General features: G+C 47.0%; 1 protein-coding gene across 1 annotated transcript in view; it reads right to left on the bottom strand.

The window, feature by feature from the left end:
- The window catches only part of STK32C (serine/threonine kinase 32C), a 66,758-nt gene that overhangs the window by 14,877 nt on the left and 26,725 nt on the right, over window positions 1-25,156 (bottom strand). Inside the window, exon 2 of the mRNA XM_027655256.1 lies at window positions 15,515-15,570. Coding sequence (XP_027511057.1) covers window positions 15,515-15,570 — 56 coding nt within the window. The remainder of the gene's footprint in view (window positions 1-15,514; window positions 15,571-25,156) is intronic.

Genomic DNA, 25,156 nt, shown 5'->3' with positions numbered 1-25,156 from the left:
CATCCTTCACTCAGCAGCACCAACTGCCTCATTAATTCACCAGTGACCTCGGTGATAGCAAAAAAATGCCATATGGGGAAAACTGACTCTGGGCTTTGAAATATCCTCCTTAAGGTAAGAGTTACCATTTAAAAGCTCCGCACATGAACACAGTACTCAGAGCTGCCTCTGCTTACTGCACAGGCTATGTTTTATCACCACAAGCAGCCACAGAGCTGGAGTCAGCCTGGCTTCAATCATAGAATTGTGGAATGGTTTGGGCTGGAAGGCACCTTAAAACTCATCCAGTTTCATGCCCTACCATGGGCAGGGACACCTTCCATTAGCTGGGAAATCAAGAGGAACCCCCATGGAAGGAGCTGGGCATCTCACAGGCATCCTGCAGGATGTCAGGCATGGGCAGCAGGGCTGCACCCTCCTCATTGCACCTGGGGGACCCCTCCCTGTGGTGCTCCAGCAATGCTCCCTCTGGGCACTGGAACAGGCACAGCACAGAAACCCAGCACAGCACCCAAAGCTCACCTGATTGTCCCATGGCATCTGAAAATCAGAGATGGGGACAAAGGGACCAGTTTTAATTTGAAAAACACAAATAAACAGCAGCCTGTGGAGTGGGAACAGCCAGCACGGCTCCAAACAGCTGTCCTGGAGTCAGTTTGGTGGGGGCTCTTCAGCAGCTTCCAACTCAGCCAGGGAAAACATTAAGAATTTCAAATATCAGACCACAATTTAAAGTTTAAAAACCAGAACAAACAAAAACCCCCCACTGGGACTAAATAAGAACAGATCTGAGGGACTCACCCTTTTGACTGGTTCATCTTCTACCCCCACCCACACCACGACTGTTACTCGCAGGGGTGCACCTCACTCCTTCAGTGGGATATAAACACCACTTACACAAACCAGACCTTGGGCTAAATTCTCAAGATAAACCTCGGTCCGTAGAACCAAAGCACTCACTGTCACATCACAAACTGTGCACCAAAAGCAGGAGGAGTTCATAATCCACCAGGAATTACTGGTTTCCTCCCATCACTCCTTGGACATCACTTACCGAGCTGGTGCTTACAGGAGTTATTGCTACTTTCAACCCAGCCATGGTGTAAGGTGCCACAGAAACAGAAAACAGGGATTTGGGGGCTAACTGATGTTCAGGGGACTTGGTAGTTATGTTCTTTTGGGAAGTTTTTTCATTCTAGTGTATCTAGGACACTTTCCCCCATCACCTCAGCTTTTGCTGCTCTGTACATTTCCCTGCCCAGCTCCCTCTCTTTAGTCAGGCTTTGCCTTTTCTCTTTTTGAAATCCAATAACTTTTTTCCTGCTGATTCTGAAGGAATTCACCAGACTGAAATTGCCACTCAGATGAGAGATCACCTAATCACTTAATAGCATGTTCTGACTTCTCTCAAACTCATTATGAAGGGGCAGCACAATCTGCCTGGGCTCAAACAAAAGCCAGCTGTTTTCGTTCTGGGCAGGATCCACAGAGCTAATAGATACTGGGGATCGATCTCAATCTCAGCTGCACAAAGACATTTTTCTTTCTGCATATGCAGACCTGAAATGACCCTGTCCTCTGAGGGACGTCACCGTCATGGCCGATGCACAAACCCACAGCTGACTCAGGGACCTGCCCTCGGGGTCCAAACTGGGAGCAGTGGGTTTTCTTCTTGAATTTCTCCCTCTTTGGCTTCTGCCTTTGGAAGACAATGCCCTGTAATCCTTCCACACACAGACACTCTATTGACTTTGGCTCAGAGCCACCGGGATGTTTCAGCGTACAAAGCTGGATTGCACTTATTTTGATTTTAGAGCAGAGTCAAGGCTTAGTGTCAGCCAGCATTACACACCCACACCAAACACCTTAATCCTGCCCACTTCTGAACCACAGCCGAACACTGCTCTAAAGATGCTTACTTGCATGGTTGCACCTTGCCCATTGATACTGATTTCTCCTCCACTTCTGCTGATTTCCCTTGGGTATTTAACCCTCCCTGTTTTCCCCAACACCTATAGAGCCACCATTTTACCAGAAAGGTTGAAACTTGAAATGTGAAACATAAACATACAATTGCCTGTGGCAACCAAAACCATCTGTAGGCTTCGGGGCCACCTGGGGAAAAGAGTCTCTGCTCTGGAGGAAGCACGGCAGCAGCCTCAAGAAGGATGTTGAGGAAATGGGAGATTTGCAGCCTCTGGAGCAGGAACTAAGTCCTTCATTCTGAAGGGCCACAAGCAGTGAGGAGGCATTTGCCATGACGTATAAAGAGCTCAAGCTTTTTTGAGAATTGAGTTCAGTTTTGAACACTAAACTTTACAGTAGAAATGAAAAGAGAAAAAACAGAGTAACTTGTGACAGAGCCACATAAGCACGTGATTACCGCACCTCTCTGGACACCAGCCTGGCTGCTGGGCTCATGGAGAACGTCTGGGATAAATACCAGTAACCTCAGCTGGAGACCACCTGCAGGAGACCACCTCAGCAAGGCTCTGAGACATTGGAGACAGACTGCAAAGGCAGGGACAGGCAGCTCTTCCTTGCAGGGAAGGGCAGGAAGATCGTGATCACTGGTTTCCCGAGCTTCTTGAGCAAAAACAGGTAAGAAACGCTTTACTGTACCATGCACTGCTGAAAGAATAACCTCAATATTGACCTTTAACAATCCATCTCCTTCAGCCAAGCTCTCCTTGGATGGCTCAGCTCTTGCACCAAGACATCGCCCACTTCTCCCAGAGTTTTCATCCTTTGGAAAGTGACTGTAGGGAAATCCCTATCACCCAGTGTCCCCAGGACCCCTCTGCTTCGCCCTTGTACCAAGAGCTGCAGCCAGAATCTTGCCAACTATATATATACAAAAAAAATTAAATCATTTAAATTCCCAGCTGCTGTCAGGAAAGCAGCAAACAGGGATCAGGATGTTCTGGACATGGTCATGGTGTCACAGCTGCACAGGACGCTGAGCCACTTCCCCTGGCATTTAAAAGCATCTTTGTATCCATCCTGTATTATGATGGCGCGGATGGCAACTGAAACACAATCCTTCCCTGGTAATTAACATCTGTGTAATACTGGTAATTAAAAAGTTCATATTAACTTGTTCTACAGTTCTTACAAACACTAAAGATAAAACCAGCTAATTTTTTTTTTTCTAAACATAGCCAAGACAGCAAAGCTTAAAGCTGCCTCCCGGGTGTACATGCAGTGATACAATTACTATATTAGGGATTCATTAAGCACATGAACCACGGGGAGCAGCTGGATGAAGCTCTGCTGGAAGCATCTCCCACAGACACCCCCTGGGAGCAGCTCCCCTACAAGAGCAGGCCCAGGAGGATGCTGGTCCCTTGAAGGGGCTCCCTCTCCATGGATGTTGACCCAGAGCTTGGTGCCATGAGCCCAAGGGGCTGGAAACACTAAAGGCAACCAGCACCTGCAGGAGTCTGTGCGGCCCCTCACCGCCCCTTTAGGGATGGTCCTGGGGGAGGGAGTTCTGGGCAAGGCAGACCATTTTTATCCTTAGGGGGCAACAGGTCTGGTGCAATTCAGAGGGACCTCATGGAACCACAAAATGTCCTGGGGCAGGGGTGTAGCTGCACACAACCTACCGCTGACACTCACCAGGGACATGCTCAGCAGGGACACGTGTAACTGTAACTGTAACTCTATCTGATCCTGAATAAAAAAACACTCTGAAACAATTAAAACCCTTCATTGCTTGACTGTGCAGCTCATTTAACCAGGACTCTGTCCTGGGAACAGTTCTGACAGAGTGTCTCTGGCAGTGTTTCTCCCAGCCATTATCTCCACCACACAAAGACCCATTTGAAAGAACGGCACATCTGCTGTGCCGGTCCCCGCGCGGTTCCCACGGCCACCTTCCTGTTGTGCCATGGGGATGGACCAGCCCGGGTGACACAAATATGTGACAGCTGCTGGCCATGATGACAGTGCTTCTTGGCCTTTCCACGGCTCATAAAATCACTGGTTTAGGCTGGAAGCTACCTTAAAGCCCATCCAGTTCCAACCCCCTGCCATGGTTGCAACCCACTATCCCGGGTTGCTCCAAGCCCTGTCCAACCTTGGCCTTAAACACTTCCAGGGATGGGGCAGCCACAGCTTCTCTGGGCAACTTGTGCCAGGGCCTCACCACCCTCACAGGGAAGGATTTCTTCCCAATATCCAATCTCAGCCTCTAAAATTGCAGTGACTGGCAAACAAGTGCAACTCTCAGGAGCCATGCTCTAAATACACAAGGTTACCAGCTCAACAAATCCGCCTTCACATCTTTAAGTACTGATTTTGTTTCCTATTCTAAATACCTTGCCACATTTCACTCCTTAAGATATTTTTCATGAAGTCTTGCAACTTTACTGTTTCCCTGCTGAAAAGCTGTGCTTTTCCGCAAGATTGATGGACTGGCTTGTCAGAACACCATAAATCATTAAAATCTCTTTTATGCACACTGCTGTTTGCTGCAGCCAAGTTGTAACAGCAGTTGATGAAACTTTTATTCACAGCAAGCCTGTTGGTGTTTCCAGGTCGTGTCAACACTTCCATTAAAAATCCCTTTTTCAGTTGCTTATGCTAGAGCCAAAATTCTCTTCTGACCCAAAATAACACCTGCTGTTCACAGTAGCACCTCAGTGTGCCATATATCAGAGAATCCCAGAATCCCAGACTGGTTTGGGTTGGAAGAGACCTTAAAGCCCACACAGTTCCATCCCCTGCCATGGTCAAGGACACTTTCCACTAGCCCAGGTTGCTTCAAGCCCCATCCAACCTGGCCATGGACACTTCCAGGGATGGAGCAGCCACAGCTTTTCTGGGAAACATCAATAGGTTCAATCTGGAGTCTTAAGAATATGTTCACTTCCTTGAAGCTCAAAAGACCCCCAAATCTATATCACCTCCAGGTGTGGCCAACCCTCTGCATACCAGCACAGGAAACGTGCAGATACAGCTGGGAGCGGCTCAAAACACGGACAAAAGAAGGCTTGTTCATATTTTATATTTTTTTTCCAGAATCTTATTTCTATCTCTCTGTTGACATGAATGGCACGACCAGCACACTGTAACTATGTCAACAAAAGATCTTCTCATTGGCACACAGCAAACTGGGAGCTGAGATCTCCCAGTTGGTGTCTATTGGGGAATATTTCCTAATTTCCCTGCAAGAAATCATGGGAGGGGGATGCAGAATGTTATCTACCAGCTCTGAATCCTGTGATTTAATGCAACTTTAGGTGGCTCAGAGTAAGCATTTCCCTTTAATGTCACACTGAGAAAATAAGGTTCCATTAGACATTAAGCAGATGTTTCTGTAATTGAGTTTGGATATGGGGGATTATTTGACTTGCAGCTCCAAAAGAGGTGTAGGCTTTTTTACCTCAGGAAAGACATTAATCCAAATAAACAAGGAGAAACTGAAGAAGTGACAGCAGAGAAACCTAAGGAATAAAAAGGAAATAAGAGCATTTTTCTTTGCTTTTGTTTGTCCTGGTTTTCCACATGTTCCCCCTCACACGCCGGCTGTACGACCTCTTTCCCAAGCCAGACACCTCAAACCTGACGTCTTTACTCCATGTTAAAATAAAAACTGCTTGCATTTTGGATCATTCTTTGGCCATAGCCTGGAGCACATGTCCTCAGTGGAGATTTTCTGACCTCAAGGATATGGACCAGCACACCCCCCTGGGGAGGGTCCAAAGGGGACGGAATCTGAGCTTCCCACCCTGTGGACTGCTCTGCTGAGAGCAGGGAGGAGGGCAACCCAGGAGATGTGTTCTGGAGCTGTCACACTTCCTACGGACAGGCTGTTAGGCATCTACATTTTTGTCTGGTTTTAATCACATGCTCAGAGATCTCTGCTGGGCTTTTTCAATAATTAAAGAATGAGGAAAACTCAGACCAACCTGCAGAGGTCCCTGAAGACACCATGACCCATCTTCTTTTTGCCTTTTGGATAGATCCAAACCTGGATTCACCATTTACTCCAGCCCAGCAGCACTCGACAGATTTACACAAGGACCTGGACCCCTGTGCACAACCACAGCTAACAAGTGTTTTCTGAATAAACTGTGCAATATGTGGGTGACACACATTCTGAGTTACATCTTGTATTTGGAGCCATCTCTCCTTATGGCCATGACTAAATTCTGTGATGGTTTATACATTGGTCAAAGAGGCAGAATGATTTTTTTTTTTAACCTGTATATTTGATAAAACTCGGGAACAGAGAGAAATCTAATTACTTCCAATGAAGAATGGAGGGTTTTATCTAATATCTGAATGTAAATTGATGTTGAAGCTTTCCCTGATCCCAAGGCAAGAACTCGCTGTGCTATTTTAAAAAGGCTCACCACTCATCACGATCTGGAGCCGCTGGGCAATGGCATTGAGACCCAAGTGGCCCCAGTGTCCTCGTTTGTGCTGCAGCCACAACCCACCTCCAGGCACCAAAGTTTCCCTTCTGTGCTGAAGGAAATAAGCACAGGTCTGACTTTTCAGCCAAGAAAGGAGATACTTGTGTTTCACAGTGCAAAACCTTGAGGAGGAATTAATGCCACTTGCAGCCAAATGCTGAATTTTCCCTTGGCAGAAGCTTACTCCATTGAGCTGGTGTTTACCACCAAATTGTACATAGGGACAGACCCTGGAAGAGCAGCTGTAGAGGGTGGGGAGATGAAGATCCCTTCCAGAGTGGGGCACAGGGGCTCTGATGAGCCTGGACACAGATAACCCCCCCGCTCCTCCAGGCTGGTCCATTCCTCCGTCACTGTGTCTGCCCCAAGTCTGAGCAGAAACAAGCACCATCAGACAGGGGCTGCCTCCACCCTGTCCCCAGGGAGCCTTCACAGGCTTCACAAGCCCTTCTGTCAAACCTACCAAACAGCACTTAATCATATCGTATTGCCAAGGTGAAGAAAAATGCTTCCTATTTCTCCAGGGATGGGACTCCCACTGGAGGACTCTGAACAGGAACACCCTGCAAATCATAGAATCATGGAATGGTTTGCACTGGGAGGGAACTTACAGATCATCTCATTCTACCCCCTGCCATGGGCAGGGACACCTTCCATTATCCTGGGTTGCTTCAAGCCCCATCCAACTTGGCCTTGAACACTTCCAGGGGTGGGGCAGCCACAGCTTCTCTGGGCAACAATCTTAATCTCTCCGACAAGCCTAAGAATAGCAGGGGCTAAAACTGAATTTTAGAGCAGGGCAGAGCTGAGAGCCTGGGAATGCAGCAGGGGCCCGGACCTCTAAGAAGGCCACACATGGGGCATTATCCCATCATGGGGTAAGTGGTGGCCAGAGCTCCTGCATCCTGGCAAAAAGCATTCTCCAACTGCAGCTGAGAAGAACGAGTTGGTGTTAGTTCATCTTCAGTGTGGTTTGGTTTAACTGCACCACTTGCTGAGTATGAACAGATAAGTATTTTATACTGCATTGCCCTTTATTGAGAGGAATTTTTAGCACTTACTTTTAAAAAGAATTTTTAGATCAAAAGTAATAACATGGCACAACAATCTTACTGCAACTCTGTGAGCGAACGACAGGAACAGAAGGATTCTCGATGGATTTTGGACATAAATAGTAACTAAACGGGAGGTGAGAGTGGAAAGCAGAGACACAAAAGGCTTCTGTTTAATAAATACTGTTCCTTTTCATCGCTTTCTTTCTTTAAAAAAAATCTCATTTACTTACAGTCCAGAGTGTGTTCCGAAGGGAGGTACAATTTCTGATCATACAGATAAGATACAGTTCATCACAACTGTGACAGGTCAGTAAGAATAAAATAGTATAGAACATTAGAAAAGCAAAATTTGCAAATGTCAAGGCAATCCTGTAGTTGCAGCTTTATTTCAGAGAACAAAATGGCCAGTTGGTATGAAAATGGAAAGCACTAAATTTAGAGTTCATCAACACTTCTCTCCTAATATTTTAATTTTACGGAACTATCGAAACTATTATGGATTTTGCTATCCACATCACACAAATGACCATGTCCAGGACCTTTCAGCAGGTGACCCATACCAGGTCGCACCTGAGGGCCCCTCACCCCATACCCTAGGCTCGGCCAACAGCCTCAGTGACGGAAAGGCTCAGAGGAAAGAGACCCAAACCCACCAAAAATCCCACCCTAATACCTCTGCTGCTCACAAACCCTGTTCTGTATTTCCTGGCTGTTTTCTCAGGAGCCCTTTGCAGTGACAGCCTGAGCAGCTCAACCTTTCCATCGGCCTGTTCTCCACTGCCCTGTTTCCCCAGTGCCGACAGCAGTGTTGAGCAGAGAGACACGTCAACAGAGACAAAAAAGAGCAGGTACCATGAGAATTAGTCATTTCTGTCTCTTCTCCCCCCAAACCCACCAATCTTGGGCAGAGAACGCAGTGTGGAGCAGAGCAGTCCCAGGGCACAGCTCAGAGCGTTAGGGAGCAGTTCCTGGTTCTGAGGAGCACGGGGTCTCCAGGTTGCCCTGCCCTGCTCCCAAACAGGGCCTCTCCCAGTGCATGGCCAAGCCCCATGGTGGGGGGCTCCATGTAATGGACCCCAGCTGGATGAAACACCCAAACCTCCACACAACCTTTCTGATACAACTCTAAAGGTCTATCCCACAATGACTTTTCCCACATCCTCTTTTTGCCTGTCTCCAGAGTCCACCAACATCGTTCATCCGGGAAAACAAGGCAAACCACCACGTTATTCTTAGAAGACAGGAAAAAGAAGCAACTTCAAAGGAGAAAGTCAGGTAGGAAAAGTGGGAGGAATAACAGCACATCACGTGCTCATCACTGGGAAGGACACTTCCTAGCAAGCCTGGCTCACACAGAGGTTCTGTCCCGTGGCTGCCACTGACTCCAGGTGCCCAGTACAGGCTGTGGGTACCTCTGACTGTGGTAAAGTTACCTCAAATCCATCATCACAACACTCGTTTCTATTGTTAGTTTTGCACCAGTTGCATCAGTTTCTATTTGTATTTCTCATGTTCCATCTTTAATTCATTGCTGAGACACAGGAAATCCCAATGGCCTTGTAGTGGCTTGTGGGCAGCTCCTGCCTTCACCACAGAAAAACCAGAGCAGGACTGTATCCAGCCTCATGGAGCTGTGTCCGTACAACTCCCATGAGATTCAAATCTGTTTCTAAGCAGGGCACAGACACTTCAATAGGAAGTCACATGAATGAATAGGAAGACCCATGAGAAAAAATACATCCTGTGAAGAAAAGGAGAAAGTCTCCTTCCAGAAACACCACTGATCGATGGTGCTGCCCAGAGTGACAACAGGGGTACACCCCATAATGCTCTGGTGAAATGCAGGCAGTATTTACCTTAATAAACTCTATTTGCTGTATCATGCTGATGTATTCATAATTTCATAAGAACAGCAGACGTTGTTCCTTGTCATTTATGACATTAAGTGGTTTGTAATTGTATTGTCCAACCATAAGCACTAACAGAACATCCCAAACTCACAAGCTGCAGCTTCCAAGGACCTGTAGATGACCTCGATGTCCAACACAGCTTCAATTTTATTGTTGCCAGAAGCTGCATCTGATGCTGGAACCTCCCATCTCTCTGTTCCATTACCCAGCTGGTGGGGGGGTGTGCTATGATGGCTTGTCAGAACAACACCAAGATCCAAATGCTGGTCACATTTCAGCCACTGAGAAGTTTATAATTATCATTAGCGATGAAGGGAGCTTTTTTTTTCTTTAAAAGTGAGACTTCTAATGTTGTCCCTGTGAGAGCCACAGGCTGGCACTGAGGACAGGACAAGACCCTGTCGGTGACAGGGACAGAAAAGGAGGTTCTCCTAAGGGCAGTGCTAACAGAACAATAATCAGATTTCCAATTATTAATCTGATCCATGCCAAAATATTCTGCTCTTTGTCCTCAAGACAAATGATCTTTTATGGAATTCAGTAATGCATTTAGGGTGGGTTTGTTCTCATTCAGGCCACCTGACCCAGCTCTGTCCTCTCCTGCTCCCACTGCAACTCCTCCTCCTCCAACACCTGCACCTCTCTGTCCCCTTGCCCCACCCCAAGGCTGGCCCTTCCGACATAAGGGTCAGGGTTGGATTCAGAGACATCTGCCACTCGACAGGCAGCATATGTTGATCCACAAAAAGGTTTCCTTAATCGAAGACCTCAAAATGAGATCGCATTTGGGCTCAGGCAGGGAGGGGGAATGGGGATGGTGTGGGAGGATTTTGTTGTAGAATCTAATATTGAAAAAACTCCCATGTTAGAGCCAGGAAGAACCTGAGCAGCCAACAGCTACTGAGTCTTGATGCACACACAGGAATTCATGTGAGAAAACATTCCTGCTGCCACCAGCCACAGCAAGTTCTTACTGTGCCGACGGCAGGAGCCGTCTTGTGGTCCAGCTCCAGACGTCGCTTGTCCTTCCAGACTGAGCGGAGCCACTTTCTGGATGCTGAGGATGTGCCCTGCCAAGCCAGACACCACAGGAACATCGACCAGTGTGCCACAGGCAAAGCCAGGCATTGCGGGGCCGTGGACTGCATGTACCACGGGCAAAGCCAGCCACCATAGGGCCACCAACCACCCCTTCCCCACCTGCCCCAAGCACTGGGGCCATGCTCCACCTGCCCCGCTCCTGGCAGTGCCAGCCCCCACACAGAGACCTGCAGGGGTGGCCCAGGACCATCTGTGGGTTTTCAGGTGGAGGATAATGCTTCTGCCCTCTACTCTCTTACCCCTCTTCCCTGTCCACAGGCCCCCAGCTGCTGGCACAAGGGTCCATCCCACCTCCCATCCCACCTCCTGTCCCACGCTGGTGTGACTCATCCACAGGGAATGATGGGGGCTGAAACAAACCCCAGGCAGTATCTAATGCAAATGTTAATAAGGCACCGGGTGTATAATAATAACAAAAGTGGGCAGCTTGTACGATAAATCACTGTCTTATGAAGCCCAATCCTTCAGAAACCATAAACAGGTCCCCAGTGGGGACATGCAGGATCGTGTCCCAGGCTCCTTCCAGCTGAAGTCACTGCTCACTCTGTCTCTCCAGACGATTCAGTGGCACTTTCCACTGTAATTTTCCTGCTGCTGCCCCCACAACCAAAGACAGTGAGGTGCTGCTGGACCCTACTGCCACTGCAGCTTTCCATGCTCTGCCATTCTCTTTCCTGTGGCTTTTACTGATGGACAGATTCTCAGCTTGAAAACATCCAAGAATAAAAATCACTTGGTATTACCTGGGAGTATCAGAGGGAGGATCTCCCCCTGTGTGCTCTGTGCTTTCTCACACGTCCCTGTGCAGCCTCGGGGCCAAGCGGGACAATACCTGACCAGCACCGGATGGTCCAGCACCAGATGCTCTCCAGCACCCCAGGACCCACAGGCACCCCTCACCTGGCTGTCCCCTCCCAGCAACCATGCTGCCCGTTGGCAAAGCCAAGGCATCCTCACCTCTGGAGCCGCCCAGTGACATGGCATGCAATCGAGTGACAGGGACAATTTCCAGCATGGATGTGTGTCCCCAGTCCCTGCCCACAGCTCTGGCAAACCCTAAGCCTCATGTGAGCTCCAGGACAGCAAAAGAAAAATCAAGGGCAAAAAAATATCTGTGGCAGTTTAGTACCAAGGGATTAATCTTCCAGTCTTTCTTTGGGGGGAAAAATTCAACATTTATAAATCTGAAAAAAAAGAAAATGGATCAAGCTTGTGTTGATGTCAAAGAGAGATTCAGTTGAGAACAAACTTAAAGGGAATTTTATTTATGATGCAGCTCCTGGGTGGGCATTTGTGACCTTTAGAAAATGGATTAAAGCCTTTCTATACCCAGCTCTGGGCTGTGTGAATTATTAAAGCAACAAAATCATGAAGTTGAAGTACCTGTGCAAAGCAACCCACAGCACAGCCAGCCTTCCTTGGGAGGGTTGGTGCAGAGCTGGGCACAAGGAGCAGGACACCCAGCCCTCTCCAGAGAAAACCAAAAGCCAGACCTCCAGCCCCTATGGGCCACTGGCACCCATCCCAGGCATATGGTTCCCCTGGAAGATTCCATTTCCTGCTGCTGCAGCTCATTCCATCCCCATCCCTGGTTTAATCCTCTATTTCCAAAGGCACACAAAGACATAAATCGGTGCTGAAAAACTTCAGATGTGTTCTTATTTCTTCACAGCAGTGAAGTGGATATAATGAATTCCCACAACCCCATCCAGCTTTTTATCCCTTGAAAAAGGCAGCTGGGGCTGATCTGCTGGTGAATTGAGAGGTAGCCCAGGTAGGAGAAGGAGTTCAGGAGTGAACACCCTCAGCTCCCTCATGGTTCAAATGGATGTGGACTGAAGCCAGGAGAGGCCAATTTTTACTTAGGGAGATATCAGGATACTGCAACACCACCAACGCCTTCAGAGATTTCTGGGTCTCATCACATCTTTTATGAAGCACAGTGAACCTCAGAGCATGTTCCCCATTAAAACAGGGTCACAAACTGCACTTCATTCTGGAAACCCAGACCTGGCTTGGGAAATGGCACCAGAGCAGCCAAAACCTGAGCAATGCTTGGAAAGGAAGCTGTGCTACAGGAGGAACACCGTGCTGCTACAAAATTACTAAAAATCAAATCATATCACCTCTAATATGTGTGGAAAATATTACACACTTGCTAATTGGAGTAAACATGGAATTGAACATGACCTTGATTGGATTAATGGCATCTTAAAGCTGATTAAACCCATCTCTAGCAAACAGAAATTGGCCGTTTACTGCAGATACACCAGAGCCACAGCTCAACGTCTCTCAGGCTCTTCAAAAGGGATTTGTGACTTCCTTTTCCCTTCTTATCCTATAGTTCCTGTACTGATGACCACACAGTCTGTCCTGAGGGGTGCACAAAATGAGTGTGAAGGAAATGCTGAGCCCAAAGCCCCCACGGGTGCTGGTCTCAGGTCCTGTCACCACAGGATCACACAGCATCAGATTCCACAGGTCATTCATGCACACTGAGGGTCTACACCCCTACTTCAAGACAGATGGGACACCAGCTCCTAAATATCCTCCTGAACATGGGCAGAGAGTGGTTAAATCAACCAAAGCAACTAAATCACTCCTAAATTTCAAATACCACTTTCCAGGTAGGTAGTTCTATGTTTTCTGTAATTAAATGCGACTTGTAAATGACTTGGTAAATGGAAAAAGCTTTTCTCAGTGTCAGAGGAAATTCAGCATATTGACATAATTATCCAGAAAGATGACAGATGAATCATTTCAGCATTTTGTTGAAAGTGTATGTGCAGTTCTGATGCCTGATAGACTGCTACGTGCTAGACTTAACCTTTCTGCAGCGTAAACAGAGGAGTGAGCAGCCACAAGGAGCAGCCACGAGGAGCAGCCTTGGGGAGCAGCTCTCTTCAAATTCTTCTTTTCCTGCCCTGGGATAACTTTTTTTTTCTTCATTTCATGTTCTCAGCAGAATTAATTTTCCAAGTGCTGCTGCTCAAAAGAATAAAACTCTCTTCTCTGGAAAGCTACTTTTAGAAATATGAATTTTCTTATATCAGCTTGAAAAAAAAAAAAAGTGAGCTACTCTTTTTGAGATTTTGAGTTAGTCTTTGGTCTTTGACAGTGAGATGAAGTCACAAGACCCTGAGAGTTTCCGTTCTCACCAGGAGCGCCTGGGGAGACTTTCCTCTGCTCTTTGCCTTATCCTCACAGTGCTGCCCCACGGAAGGATCTCAGTTGGTATTTAATAATTCACCATCATTTAATAGAAGTCCAGAAATTCGACAGAGCTCTGCTGCCAGCTTTTGCCTCTCCTTGCTGAAGGGACGTGGCTGCAAACACCAGTGACTATTTCAAACCACCTCCACAGTGACTTACACACTGCTGGCAATCCATTTTCATTAGCCCTGGAAGTCCCATGCGGACTTACATCGAAGCCCAGCAGGAATTCACGGGGGTGGATTGTGCCAGAGCAGTCTAATAGATACCTCAGTGTTCGTCAGTTCACTGAGGCTGTAACGAAACAACTTCATTAGCAAGCAGCACTAATGGCAGCACTGTGACTAACACTGTCCTCGCTCCTGACTCTCAGAAAAGCTGGACTCTACCAGACTGTGGCTGGATTTTGTGCTGCTGCTGTTACTCAACACTGACACTACTTCATGCATTTTGAGTATTTAAAAAGAGATTTCCAGCAATCAGTAAAAATTTGGGCTCTTCTTTGGCCAAACAGGTCTCAGATCTGCTGAGAAATTTCTGCCTTTGCAAAGTCTCCAGTTTCCAGACATCTGAGTACAGCAGGTCAGGCTGCTCCTCAGGCCATGGCCTGGTCAGACATTGCCTCATCAGGTTGCACCAGGCAGAGGGAGAAGGCAAAGGACCGGGCAGGTCACCTCCAGAGCCAGGTTCAGATTTTCTCACCCTCATGGCATCAGCTTTTGAACAAAGCACAGTGGGAGAAACCGGCCAAGATGACGCAACCAGCAGGAAGCATGAGCACGTACAGCTTTCCCTGACAGCTCAGCTTGTCCTCAGTTTCTCTTACCAGTGTCTGGGAACACTTGCGTCCCTCTCTGAGCTGGGCTGGGCTATCCCATAGGTTTGATATCGCACGTTTCACACAATTTTCAAGGCCATTTCCCTGCCTGAAGCCCCAGTCTTGCACACAGCCCTGCACCACACAACCATCCCATGAGAAGGTGACAAGCCGATTCAGTGCGTTCAGGGATCATCACTGGGGCTGTCGCTCCCACAGCTCCTGTCTATTGGCACAGGTGACTCAGCTACAGAGGGACACAACCACTGCTGGGTCACAGTAAAACACGGGATAAAATGAATGCAATGAAGCCTTGTGTGCGTCCAAGGATGTGCACACACACACTGAAGGTTGTGCTGGCAGTGCAAACTCGGGTTGGAAACGCCATGAGAGATGCAGCAAAGTCACCTACACAGGCATCAAGTGAGAGTCAGTGAAAAAGGGAATGAAAAAGGACTAACACTAGGAAACCAACCAGTAACTGATTTCCAGAGCTATCCAGCTTTTTGATCATCACCTCCCACCTCTTCCCACATGCTTGGCAAAAAAAACTTGTTAAAAATAAACAATAAAACCTCTTCAGCGTAACTCATTTCTGACTGGGAAAACAGCCCAGGACTTCGGAGAACCCCCTTGACCACAGTGTGCCAGCTCAGTCCATCACCCAGGACAACTTCCAGCATCTTTCTGACTTAATACCCCCTCACAGTCCAGACACCCCCACAGGAAACAAACCGTAATGAATGTTTGCTGTGAAATAGTCACAATTGTGCTGGTAGTTTAAAACACACCTGTTTCACCAAGATGCCAAGAAATAAAGCAGCCCCAAATGGCAACGAGGTATTTTCCTGAACATTTTACCTGTGTTGACTGAGCAGCCACCATAAAAAATATAAAAATAGCTTATTTCAGTCCTGTTACTGTTTCAATAACCCATAAGTACATAACAGCAGACACTTGATAAACCCCACAAGACCGAGCGCTCAGGCCTACCTTGCCAAAGCTTCCCTTCCCAATCGCCCGGAGAATCTGGAAGTGGTCAAAGTTCACTACAAGGTAAAGAAAAAAGAATTTAAATTTGTAAATGCTTTACTGCAATGAGCTTGCATTTAAAAAGACAGGGAGACAACTAAGAGCATTGGCTAAGCTTTTATTAAAAGTCTGCCTCTGGGGAAGCTGCAGGACAGCAGTTGTTTTGTCAAGTCTCTTTTCACCTGGTTGAGGGAGCTGGCAGAGGGTTCAGTGAGGGTACTATATTAGTGGTTTAGCACAAGTTAAAATACAGCTTGGACCTGTGTGGATAAAGGAGGGGTCTCAGAGCTCACAGACAAACTCCCAGCGTGGCAGAGCAGGGAACACAACGAGCCCCTGCCCCACGCCCCACACAGGACACTGCTCCGCTCCACACCACCGCGCTGAGCCACCCACGCACGTTCAACACAGGGTGGGCTGGTGGTGGTGCTGCCCAAGGGCAGCATTTAGAGGACAGGGATGGCCTTCCACTCCCTTCATGTGCAAACCCACCTGGACCAGACCCATTCTTTTTTCCAGAGCCAGGGTGAGAAGCAATGACAAGAAAGGACCATGCAGCTGTAACACCTCACCACTGCCTCGATCGGCAGCTGCTGCAAACAAAATTATTTTTATACTAAAGTACTGTTGTGATCTAATTTAGTGTCAGTTTTAAATAAAGAAGACGAGGTAAGGAGGAGCTCGCTGGTGGACTGAGCTGCACTGTCTCCGGTCCATCTGTCAGCCCTTGACAGTTCCACCATGAGACCCCAGTCCTGTGGGGGACCCTCAGCATTCCATGACAGTTTTCTTGAGGAAGAGAAATGCTTGGCATGGGCTTGGGGATTTGCAGTGTGAGTGATGCACGAGATGGTCAACAATGAGCACTGACCCAGTGTTTGACCAACAGCGGAGAACAAAATCACATAGGAAGAGTGGGAGCAAAGCATTCACTATAAATATTACCAGTCCCACTCCCAGATCTTAAATAAATGCACATCTGCCATCTCTGAGGATGAATCAAGAGCCCACGCATGCCCATGGAGTTCCTATTACCCTTTTGTGCTAGGCTTATATCCAAAATATTGTTATTGTCACTTTTGTGGGACATTTTCTACAGGAGAGCTCAGAAAACTTTGCCAAATGAAATTGAAAACAGAATCTGGGCCAGCTCCTACTACTTATCTCCCATACTCCCACTCCACTCCACCAGCAACGCTGAAGGGCAGATGCAACATCAATTGGTGCATGTTTAGTTGGCTTAGTTGACATCGTGGTGATCGGTCAAAGGTTGGACTCAATGACCTTGCAGGTTTTTTCCAACCTTAATGATTCTATTGATCTCCCACAGATTGCTCTGGGAGTCTCCATAAAAAAACCCCATGGGGACACCAGTGCCCCCCTCCATCCTTCTGATGGCCTCCCACGGCTCTGGAGGAAAGGCTCAGCTGCAGAGGTGCTGTGTGAGCTCCTCATCACATCCCTTCTCCCTGGAGCTTTTTATTTAAGCAGCGGTTTACTGAGGATTTTCCTACCGCCCCTATTAGAGGGGCTGCAGTGAGCAATGCAGAACTGCAGCTACAGCTTCTTCATAAATATTCTGTTTGAAATCTTCTGGCTGAAGCATTTGGGGTAACAGATCAGATGTTTTCCACGTGCGATCAAATCCATTGATTGACCTTCTGTCTCTAAGAAGCACTCCAAGAGGACAGTCAGCTACAGGGAGCTCCTTTGAAGGGCAGCATTTCCTTGGCAATTAAACCACATGCCTAAGCGCTCATGATCTGCCATCGCTCCAGGATAGCTTTTGACAATTCTTTATTATAATGTTTGGAATATTGTGTATAAAAGCACTGCCACTGAGAAAACAAACCCCAAAGTGTCATTTCCATGTATCCATGACTACAACAGCTCTGGGAAGCCTGCTCAAGTCAGCAAGCAGGAAACAAACCTAGATATGAATATTCACCAGGCCCTTGAACCTATCAGCAGAGATGTCACTTTTAATAAATTAATACACAGTTCTGCTGATGGGAAGTTCAGATGATGTTAGTGAACAGGCACTGACTGGTTTTCCAGTTCCAGTATTTTCTGCAGGATTCAGTCAGCAATCTGACAACTCTGTGTAAGTGACCAATTCTATGATTCCATGATCCCTTTAAAGAAAAAGCAAACCTTAACATTTGAGGAAAAAAATCATAGTAGCAGCGTGTTGCTTTTTGTGCACAACACACTGAATTTCTAAAAATGACAACTTATCACTACAGAATATGTGATTATCCCTAAAATAGAAATCCTGAACCTGCCTGGAACAGTTGCGTGTGCTCCAGAGGTTCCACTCTGAGCTGACAGGAGAAAGCTGTCACTCACCCGCAGCCAGAAGTGCTGATGATTTGGGGGTGACTGGTACAGGCCTGAGTCACAGATGCCAGTGGAGGCTTTCGTGGCAGCAAGCAGGAGGTGACAGCTGTTGCCTGTTCACAGGCCCTGCTCACCCGCTGCTGTGACTTCACATGGCTCTGACAGCCACAATCTGGAGGTACAGAAATGTATTTGGCTTGAGGACGAACTGGAGGAACTCACAAGAGTGGGAGAGGGACCTGAAAACCTGGGATGCTTTAGGAAGCGTTTCTTTACTGAGAGAGTGTCCAAACCCTGGAACAGACCTCCCAGAGACATGGTTGTGCCCCAGTCCTGTCAGTGTTCAGGAGGCATTTGGACAATGCCCTTAACAGTGTGCTTTGGCTTTTGGGCAACCCTGAAGCATCAGGCACCGAGACTAGATGACCTCTGTAAGTTCCTTATAACTGAAAATATTCTGTTCTTCTATTCCATTCCGTTCCAAATCCACCTGCAATGTGCAAATGCAAGGTGCCAGGACACTCACTCACACCCCAGCCCAATGCCATCTGCTGTGCTGTGATGTCCCCAGGGGTATTGCCTTAGCTCCTCACGACAACAGGAAACTAATTGTTCCCAAATTGTTCCCATTGACTCCTCCAGCGGCTCATTATCAATGTAGCACCTTCGCAGAAGAGCGGAACCGTGGGACATAAGAACAAGAGACACACGTGCCTCTTCCTGGCTCTCCCTGGCACCAAGTGAGGAACTATGAATCACAAATAAAGATAAATACCACGACCTGGCTTTGCTCAGTGTGGTGTGGCTTTGTTCTCCAGCTCCAGGAGCACATGACAAGCAGGATGGCAGTGTTCCATGTGCCCAAGGGACCTCCTCAAACCTCACACAGCCCGGCCCTGCCCACAGCACAACAGAGTGCCAGGTGCTGCACTGACATCTCTGTAATTAAGATCTCACAGCAGTCACAAGATGTACTGTGGGATAAAGCAGCCTGGATGCACAGCTTCCATTTGCCAGTGAAATAAAGAGAATGAAGAGTACGTTTCTCTTTCTTTATATAGAAGGATGAGAGATGCAAAAAAATTAGGGTTTTGTCTTTACTATTTTAAAGTGATGAATTTTTTTCATTATTTTTGCTGTTAATTCTTCATTTATTTAGAAGATATCTAAAAGTATAGCAAGATAAAACTACCATAAAACTTAAGATACAAAGTGGACACCCAGTGAAAGTTCATTAGGATCTGGTATTAATGTCCAGCAGCAGAAGCACAATGTAGTGGGATGCAGCTAGTAAACCCAGTCTCCAATACCCTCAAATCTGGGGAAACCAGCAAACTAAAAATCATGTTTTAAGGATCGAGTCAGCCTTTCACTCTTTATGTGAATGTTTTCCAGCCTCATCAGTAACAGGGACATTTACCTCCAAGACTGATTCTCTTCAACATTAAAGACCTAAGAAATTACTTTTTGAGTTTTGTAACAGCAAATGTGTCAGTGTAGTATGACATGATCTACTTTCTATTAATGTATTTCTGTATGTTGGCATAATTAATAGCATTTGTCTACCAATTGTATTGCTGCAACATATCTTGGAGGAAGCACCCCAGTAATTGATGTAGAGACATTAAATTGCAGCCACAGAACCACAAGTTTGTGGCCACAAAATGCCAAGAGTTTCATCTGGCAGGAAGGAGAGTTCCAGCTTTGATCCAAAGCCACTGCACCCATGGACTGATGCAGGAAGGTGAGGCCACGCCTGCAAGCCTCTGGGAGGAGATGGAGGGAGAAGGTGTGCAGCCCTGCAGCACAGGGGGAAGGGTGGGGAAAGACAAAGGACAGCAAAAAGAAACGCAGTAGGATTAATAGATTAGGAGCAGCTTTAGAGCCACAGAGAGGGCCTGAAAAGGGAGATGGGGCAAAGTAGGGAAGGATGGCAGAGAGTCCATAAGGGAAACGGCGGCACCGCTGCGAACGGAGACCTCCGAATGTTCCTAAAGAAGGGGTGAGTCTGCCAGAAACAGCATGGGAGAGAAGGGCAGGACAACAGGAGGGATAGGGGGGACTCAGTATGAAAAGCTTCCAAAATGGAAGATTAACCCACAAAGACCAAAAGTGAGATTTGTGGTTAGAGGTGAGGTAAAGCACAGGGGGGAAGCACAGAGATATTTGATGGAGAGAGGGAGCAAAGGGCAATGGGGTGTGATGTCAGCAGTCCTTCACAAGCCTGAAACCCTTAGAACACAAGGCATCACATTTTCTCTAACTGGAGGGTTCAAGGTGGTGCGGGAAACCACTGCTTTCCTTTCTGTCCCTGGAGAAAGCCCAAGCAGTATGTTCGGTCTCCAACGTCTGGGGCTGATCTGTTTTGCCTATTCATATCCACAGAGAAGATTATATGGGTGAGAAAAATGGAAATACAGTGTAATATGACTGTCAGGAACCTCAAGTGAGCATTAACTACCCAGGAATCCAGGGAATGCTGGTAGATAATGAAAGAAATTAAAGGTACAATACCAGCCCAGTGCTACAAATGAACCCCTTTGAAACCACGTATTCAAACATACTATTAGGAAACAACTATGAAGTCATGTAAAAATGGCAAGTTATTGTATAATTAAAAATTAATCCCTGTGACTCCTCAAGGAATCAAATGCACCATGCAAAGCAACTGTTAAGTCAGGTTAGGTATAGTGGGTTATTGATATTGGGTACAAAAATGTTTGGATTGGCCAGAAACCATTCCTAATTAGTGAAAAAATACCACATTGGCCAGGAGCCCTTCCAAAGGAGTGTGAACACATTGTGTTCATCTGATCTCCATCAGCGAGCTCAGGAGGCAGTAGAGAGGGAAACTCCAGCACCCCGTTCCTTGTGCTCTGTGTGCTCCACAAGTACTATTTCTGTTAGAAAAATACATGTTACTGTGCAACAACAACCCAGGGAGGCCAACAGGTCACTCATTAACCACTCAGCTGAGCCCTCACTGGTGCAGATTAACGAGCACTAAATGAGTTCCTGGTGGTCCTGGTCAAAAGCACCAGAGATGGGGATGTGCTTCACACACACAGGTTGCTGTACAGCCAGGGCTGTTCCACACACAGCTCTCACAGCAGTCAGCCTCCCAGAGCTTGGGGTGAGGCGTGTTTTCAGGGCTGGCTGTGGGGCAGCCCCACAAACAATCACCAGAGACCCCAACCACCCAACACGAGTAACCAAATGCTCTAGGGCCAACTCCAAAGACGGTTCTGTTCCTCTGTGCTCCCACGTGTCCAGCTGTTATTGCCAGAAGGGCACTGCCTCTCAGCAAGACTCCCTGGTAAATGGTCCATTTTATGGTGGTACCACGTGTTAAACAGCTTCCTAGGAAATTACACACTGGTGGTATTGGAAAAGTAAAGGTGACATGGACATTCAACCCCACTCACATTAACACTCCCATGTAACCTGGGGGAGGGGGCCACGTGGTCTACCGGGTTCAGGGCTCTCGGACCAGTGCATCCCCTCCTCCAGCAAGTTCTGTGCTGGCAGGTGACAGGGACACCCACCATCAAACCCTCCTGCCCCAGGAATGCTCCAGGAGCCACTGCCAAACACCAGCACACAGCACACCTGGGCACACGTTCACCTGTTCCATGAGCGGCTTCCTGGGGCAGAACCAGCACCAACCTGGGATGGAAAACTTCATATGCAGCTGGAATAAAACCTCCCTGGCAAATAGTCAAACTCCTCCAGCTCCCCGAGTCTGAAGCAGTTGAAGCTGTTTGATCACAGAATTGTGTGATCTGGGCTGAAAGGATTGATAATTAGAGCCCTATCAGGAGTGACAGGAACGCACCGGCTTGATCCCAGTTCCTTGGATGTGCCGCTGTGACAAACCCCAGGCTGTCTCCCAGGGCAGATCCACACCAAGGTGCCAGTGCTGCCACAGGAGGACCCACAAGGAAGGGCTGATTTGACAAGAAAATCAGCTTCTGCCTCACAGCAGCAATCCCAGGGCCAGCCTTTACTTGTTTTTTTGCCTTTTTTCCCCACTTCTACAGCTTAGAAAATTTTATTTCAAGGAACTAAAATTGATTTACAAAAAAAAAAAAAAAAAGCCTTTATAGCACATGTTTATAGTAGCACAACGTTAGCAATAAACAGCCGCTGGATGTTACTTAATGTGTCTGCAGCATATGTTAGAAATGATAAATGGGTGAGTTTAGGTGCCTCATGAAAGATTGAGGCTGTACCATGTTCAGGGCTTGGCTGGGACTGCTAAAACCCCCAAAGTGAAAAGAAAACACCTTGGTAAAGCTAAGTAGTTTTAGACAAATTGATTCCAACCAGGATTGTAAAGCAGGCTGGACCAGGACACTGAAGAAATTTTCCCCATTCATTTGTTTACAACATATAAAAGCATCTCTTCTGGAATGTTTTCAAAACTGGTCTTGCCAGCACTTTTTGGCACAATAAGGTCTCTTTGCAGTTTAATTTTAAAAGGTAAAAAGAATAAATAGTTACACCAAATTAAATGTTAGATCCCAGATGAAGTTTTCATTTCTCCTCTGAAATATCTGAATTTCAGGTAAAACACCCCAATGGAGATCATCTGTGTGTGTTGGAAAGCAGCTTATAAACTTCTGGGGATTGTGAAATAACCTACTTAGAAAAACACCTAATTTTCAACTTGAATTGTTTATTATTGTTTCATAAAATCAGAAGTTCTCAATGTTTCATAGAATTACAGAATTGGCTCAGAAGGCACCTTAAAGCTCATCTCATTGCAACCCCTGCCACAGGCAGGGACACCCTCCACTAGCCCAGGTTGCTCCAAGACCCCTCCAACCTGGTCTTGAAGTCTTGAACACTTGCAGGGATGGGGCAAGCACAGCTTCTCTGGGCAACCTATGCCACGGCTTCACCACCCTCACAGCCAAGAATTCCTTCCCAATATCTAATCTAAATCTAATCTCTGTCAGTTTAGTCTTTTAAAACCAAAGAAAGTTATTTAATTAGAAATCCTCCTGGTGACCTTTTTTTCCCCCCCTTTATGGGGTGTGTGCAGATCCTCATGGGGCCCCAGTTCAACAGCTCATGTCCTTAAACATAACTCCAATAAATGCTTCTTAGTGAAAGGGTTTATGTTACCACAGCACCTTCACAGAAGTCCTCCCTTAACTACAGCCAGTACATCTTTGTATTTTGGTGTCAGCCTTAACACCCATAATGGGTGGGAAGGGGAGGTGCTGAGTCTTTATGCTCCCCTCCCAGCAGGGCCTCTGTGGAACTACGCCTGCCGCAGAGGCTGCTCCTTCATCCCAGTTGTCCTCATCAGACCTGCTGCCTCATAAAAAATGGATACTGCAGCATTCCTCAGCCTCCCCACCAGAGAAGGAAACCTGCCCTGCACCCTCAAACTGCAGCTGAACTGTAAAACATTGAAGCCCATCCAGTGATGCTGGATGAATTCTGGAAGCGGGACGCCAGCAGGGCTGGCAGCTAAGCTTATGCAAACCCAGATTTAAGTGGAAGGAGGATGTGTCTGAAGGCCTGTTGGAGAGCCAGAGCCTCTGGATTCTCATCCAGGACACCACCACCGCCTTTCTCCTGCCAACACACAAGAGAAGTCCTACAGCCAGGAGGACCAGCACAGGCTGGTCTTACAGTAGCCTCTCCAACAGTCATTTTCTTGTTTGGCTTTTCCCATGGCAGCCACTCCAGTGTGATGTGGGAGGGATTCCCCAGGAGAGAACAGAAAGATCAGCATCTCGCAGCCCGTGGTGCAGGGGCAAAACCTACAACAGGGAGCTGCCAGGCAGCAGGTTCAGCTTACCCCGGGTACACATAGCAGGGAGCTCTGCTGGCTTCTCTTACAAAGACAAGGAAGGAAATAATTAATGGCAGGTTTTACAGCTCTGTGGGGAAGCAGTTCCACTAACCAAACTTAATTGTCTTTTTGAAGTTTCCAGAAGGCACAGCACTGGAAGGCAGCGGCACAGGCCCCTCTGTCTGTCCGAGCCACTAGGCTCTGTGCCGCCCTGGGGCAGGTAAAGCTCTGCTTTAGTATTTTATATAAGCTTTAGTACTATCTGTGACAATGGAACACACATCACCTGGGCAAGGAGCAGGCTGAGCTGTGCCTTTCTGGCTCCATTTTAAAGCATTAACCACAGTTCAGTCCTGTCTAATACAACAAGGACAGATTCTTTTCACATTTATGCCATGGTAATAGTTCCATTGAGTGTCACCAACTTGCAGTGCAAGAAATACAGGTTTTAGATCAGAAATAATGATCTTAGCTCACTCTGTGGTCCTGACTGTACACTGGGAAACCATGAAACAAGATGTTAATTCTTTAAATCATTTCAATTCACAATTTAAACAAAAGTTGATCTGTGACAAGGCCACCTCTGAGGATCTGACACTACAAAGTGCTCCCCATCGCCAGGTCTTCAGTTCACCTGTGCCCTGAGGATGAGACAAGTCTGAATCTTGGATTTTCTCTCAGTAGGAGTCTTCTTTGAGAGAATTCCCAGGACTTAAAGGATGCGAAGGCTTTGTGTTGCCATCCTGCCCAGGAGCACGTTTCGCTCCAAAAGCACAGTACCTTCCATGCTCCAGCCTCTCCTCTATGTTAATCACTTCAAAGTTGCTAAATTATTCACTGCTCAGAAAATACATTTTCATTTCTTAGAGCTGGCAGCCGAGGATGACTTACAGAAATAGGTCATGTTCATCCCATAGAAGAATTACCATACACTTCATGTGCTCCCTTCCCCAGTTTCCATTTTTAAGCTCTGCTCCACGTGAGGACGGGCCAAATTTAAACCGTCTGCATTTTTCATGCTGCTCCCACAGTCTCCACCATGTGCCCTGACTTTCCATTTTTAATAAATTGCACCTAGTGACAAAATTAACAGACTGACTTCTGTCTGGTGTTCCCACAGACCTGAGCAAACCACCACTACCTTGGCTTGGGAAAACTCTGTCCAGCCTGGAGCTCAACCTCCACCACCCTTGGCCTTGAAGGTTTGCACCTGCCTTGAAGGGGGAAGCAGGTTGTAGTTTTCCTTCTTTTAATTTTTTTTATCTCAATATCTCCAAAATAAGCAGATTTTAACGTGACGTTAAAAAAAAACAAAAAAGTGACATTTTTTGCTGGCACATTTAATTTTCTGTTTTTCCACATTCCCAAATGAAATACAATTTGCCGAGGCTTTTTCCCAGCAAGCTGTCAGCCAGAATATAGAATATGCTCAGGCTGCTGTTGTCTGTTGGGTC

This window comes from Corapipo altera, unplaced genomic scaffold (genome assembly GCF_003945725.1).
Source record: "Corapipo altera isolate COAL_440 unplaced genomic scaffold, ASM394572v1 180, whole genome shotgun sequence".
NCBI classification, from domain to species: Eukaryota; Metazoa; Chordata; class Aves; order Passeriformes; family Pipridae; genus Corapipo; species Corapipo altera.
This window is presented reverse-complemented; position numbering and strand designations above follow the sequence as displayed.